Here is a 2,463-nt window from a genome sequence, read left to right as displayed (position 1 = left end):
TCTGAATAATGAAATTAAAGGCATTTCCTACCACACCTGGTTCATTACATTTTTCTTGATTTCGCTGGCATGTACATTTTTTCCCCTCAGAAATCTGCTTTTACGTTCTTCTACAAAATTGAGCTAATGGGATTAAAGGTATCATATACTAAAGGCATAAGTATTTTAATTAAGAACAAAGATGTGAGTTAAAATTTTCCTAAATTTGAATATTAAGACACACATATATAGATACATGCATACAAATACATATTTCAGACATACATCTCACACAGCATTTATCTTTTGAAATGATTTAAATATAATTAGATTTACACTGTATTTGTATGAAATAAATGTAAATCTTCAATTTTGTGAAGACTTGTCTTAGTTTTAATTATATGTAACTCTGTGTGTAACTGTCCACTGAGGACAGAGGCATCAGATCTCTGGAGATAGAGTTACAAGTAGTTGTGAACCATCCAATATGGGTGCTAGGAACCAAACTCTGGTCCTCTGGAAGAGCACCATATGCTCTTAATCACTGAGTTATTTCTCCAGTCCCCACGGTTATGTTTTAAAGATTAATTTTTATTTTAAGGGATTTGTATATGTGTGTATGTATGTGTGTATCTATGTATATGTGTGGAGGGTGTGTGTATACACAGGAGTGCAGTTGCCCATGAAGGCCAAAGGAGGGCAGCCAGTCCCCTGGGCCCAGGGCTGTGGTGAGTTTATACTGCTTAAATAAGCTCAGGTCCTTTGCAAGAGCAGTGACTGCTCTTAACCAGCCAGTCCTATATGTCCTCTATGATTGAATACAATTGTTATGGAAGACATAGAGAACAGTACCAATGAATTCTTATATTATGAAAGTTTATTAGAAAGAATAGAAACAACAGAATATAAGTAATTCATTTTAGGGAAAAACATACAGAATATACCCAGTCCCTCAGGTCTTGGTTTGTAAAGTTAATGCTAAGAGAAGGGCTATAGAAAATGTCCAATATACTGAGATGAATAATTCAGAGCTACAAAGCCAATCAATTTAGAGAACTGGGATAAATTCTTAGGTCACAACTTAGAGATTAATTTTAGCACAGTACAAACATTAGAAAGACATGGTAGCAAACAAGAGAATGTAAAGTGAGCCAGGGGTCCTTGACTGATTTTAGAGAGGATGGTGGGCTCCCAGGATTTGTGTGGTCCATACTGCTAAATGATGTTGAACAGATTCCATGTATCCTGTGGTTTCACATGCAAGAATGGTACATATTTGTAAGAGGAGATGAGTCTAGAGGAGAGATCTTAGCAGCAGCAGGGGGTGGCACAGCACATGGGGCGGGGGCAGGTGGAGATGACACAGGTGGGACGGTAGCAAGTGCTTTGGCAGCAGACCTGACCACAGACTGGTCTCAGACAGCAGCAAGGGCGGCAGCAGGGGCGGCAGCAGGGGCTGCAGCAACTGGAACCACCACAGCAGGGCTGACAGCAGCTGGAGATGCAGCAGCTGGGGCGACAGCAGCTGGGGCGGCAGCAGCTGGGACGGCAGCAGGTGGGTTGGCAGCACACAGACTGGCAACACTGGGGTCTGCAGCAGCTGGACACACAGCAGCTGGGCCTGCAGCAGCTGGACACACAACAGCTGGGGCGGCAGCAGGTGGGCTGGCAGCAGACAGACTGACAGCAGCTGGGCCTGCAGCAGCTGGACACACAGCAGCTGGGGCGGCAGCAGGTGGTCCTACAGCAGGTGGTCTGGCAGCAGCTGGGCTGGCAGCAGCCTTGGCCACAGCCCTCCTCAGAGCAGACAGAGCCACAACAGGAGTTGACCATGGTGTCAGAGGTGGAGGTTCTGGGTGGGTTTCTGAGCGAGTGAAGGTATCGGGTTTGGAAGTCTCCTTGCTCTACACCCCCTTTTATACCCCACTGAACACCTAATATGACTACGTCATTGTTTCCTTGTTAGTATTTACCTTCATGGAAAACTTAATCATTTAATTACATAATTGTAATGTTTCTAGTTAAGTACTCTAAAAGAAAGAAAACACGACATTTTCTTTTCCTGATGGCTCCCGTGTTTGCAACTGAAACACTGCATTCCTTCCCACAGTGTGTCACCTGTAACTTGTCACACGACTCTCTGGCATTTTGTTTTCTAAATGTGGCATTCCCTTCCATCTGTACAGTTCTTGCAAATCACGGAGACGCCCTTCCACAAATTCCACTATGCCACTGGTTATCAAGGAAGCTCCTTCCAGGGGAGGCTCGGGAAGGAGCTAGAAGGGAAGGCCATTTGGAAGGAAGCCATCCATTTCTCATGAGGAGGGTGGTGATTCTGTGTCCATTAGAGGATCTGGGAGAAGCGCAGACCTGAGAACATTCTAAATTGTCAGATCTCACTCCAGTATCTTAAGTCGAAGAGCTTGGCGGTGGTGCAGCCACTTAGAAATGACAGAAATTCAGATTTTTTTTTTTTTGTATGTC

At 44.3% G+C, this 2,463-nt stretch overlaps 1 protein-coding gene across 1 annotated transcript; it reads right to left on the bottom strand.

Moving 5' to 3' along the window:
• Nucleotides 1-1,287: 1,287 nt before the first annotated feature.
• Nucleotides 1,288-1,812, bottom strand: LOC127693872 (keratin-associated protein 4-12-like). The gene has a single exon (XM_052195107.1). The coding sequence runs from the start codon at nucleotides 1,810-1,812 to the stop codon at nucleotides 1,288-1,290; it is 525 nt and encodes a 174-aa protein (XP_052051067.1).
• Nucleotides 1,813-2,463: the final 651 nt, after the last annotated feature.

This window comes from Apodemus sylvaticus, chromosome 10 (assembly GCF_947179515.1).
Source record: "Apodemus sylvaticus chromosome 10, mApoSyl1.1, whole genome shotgun sequence".
NCBI lineage: Eukaryota > Metazoa > Chordata > Mammalia > Rodentia > Muridae > Apodemus > Apodemus sylvaticus.
Note: the sequence above shows the minus strand (reverse complement) of the source record. Positions and strands in the feature narration are given on the sequence as shown.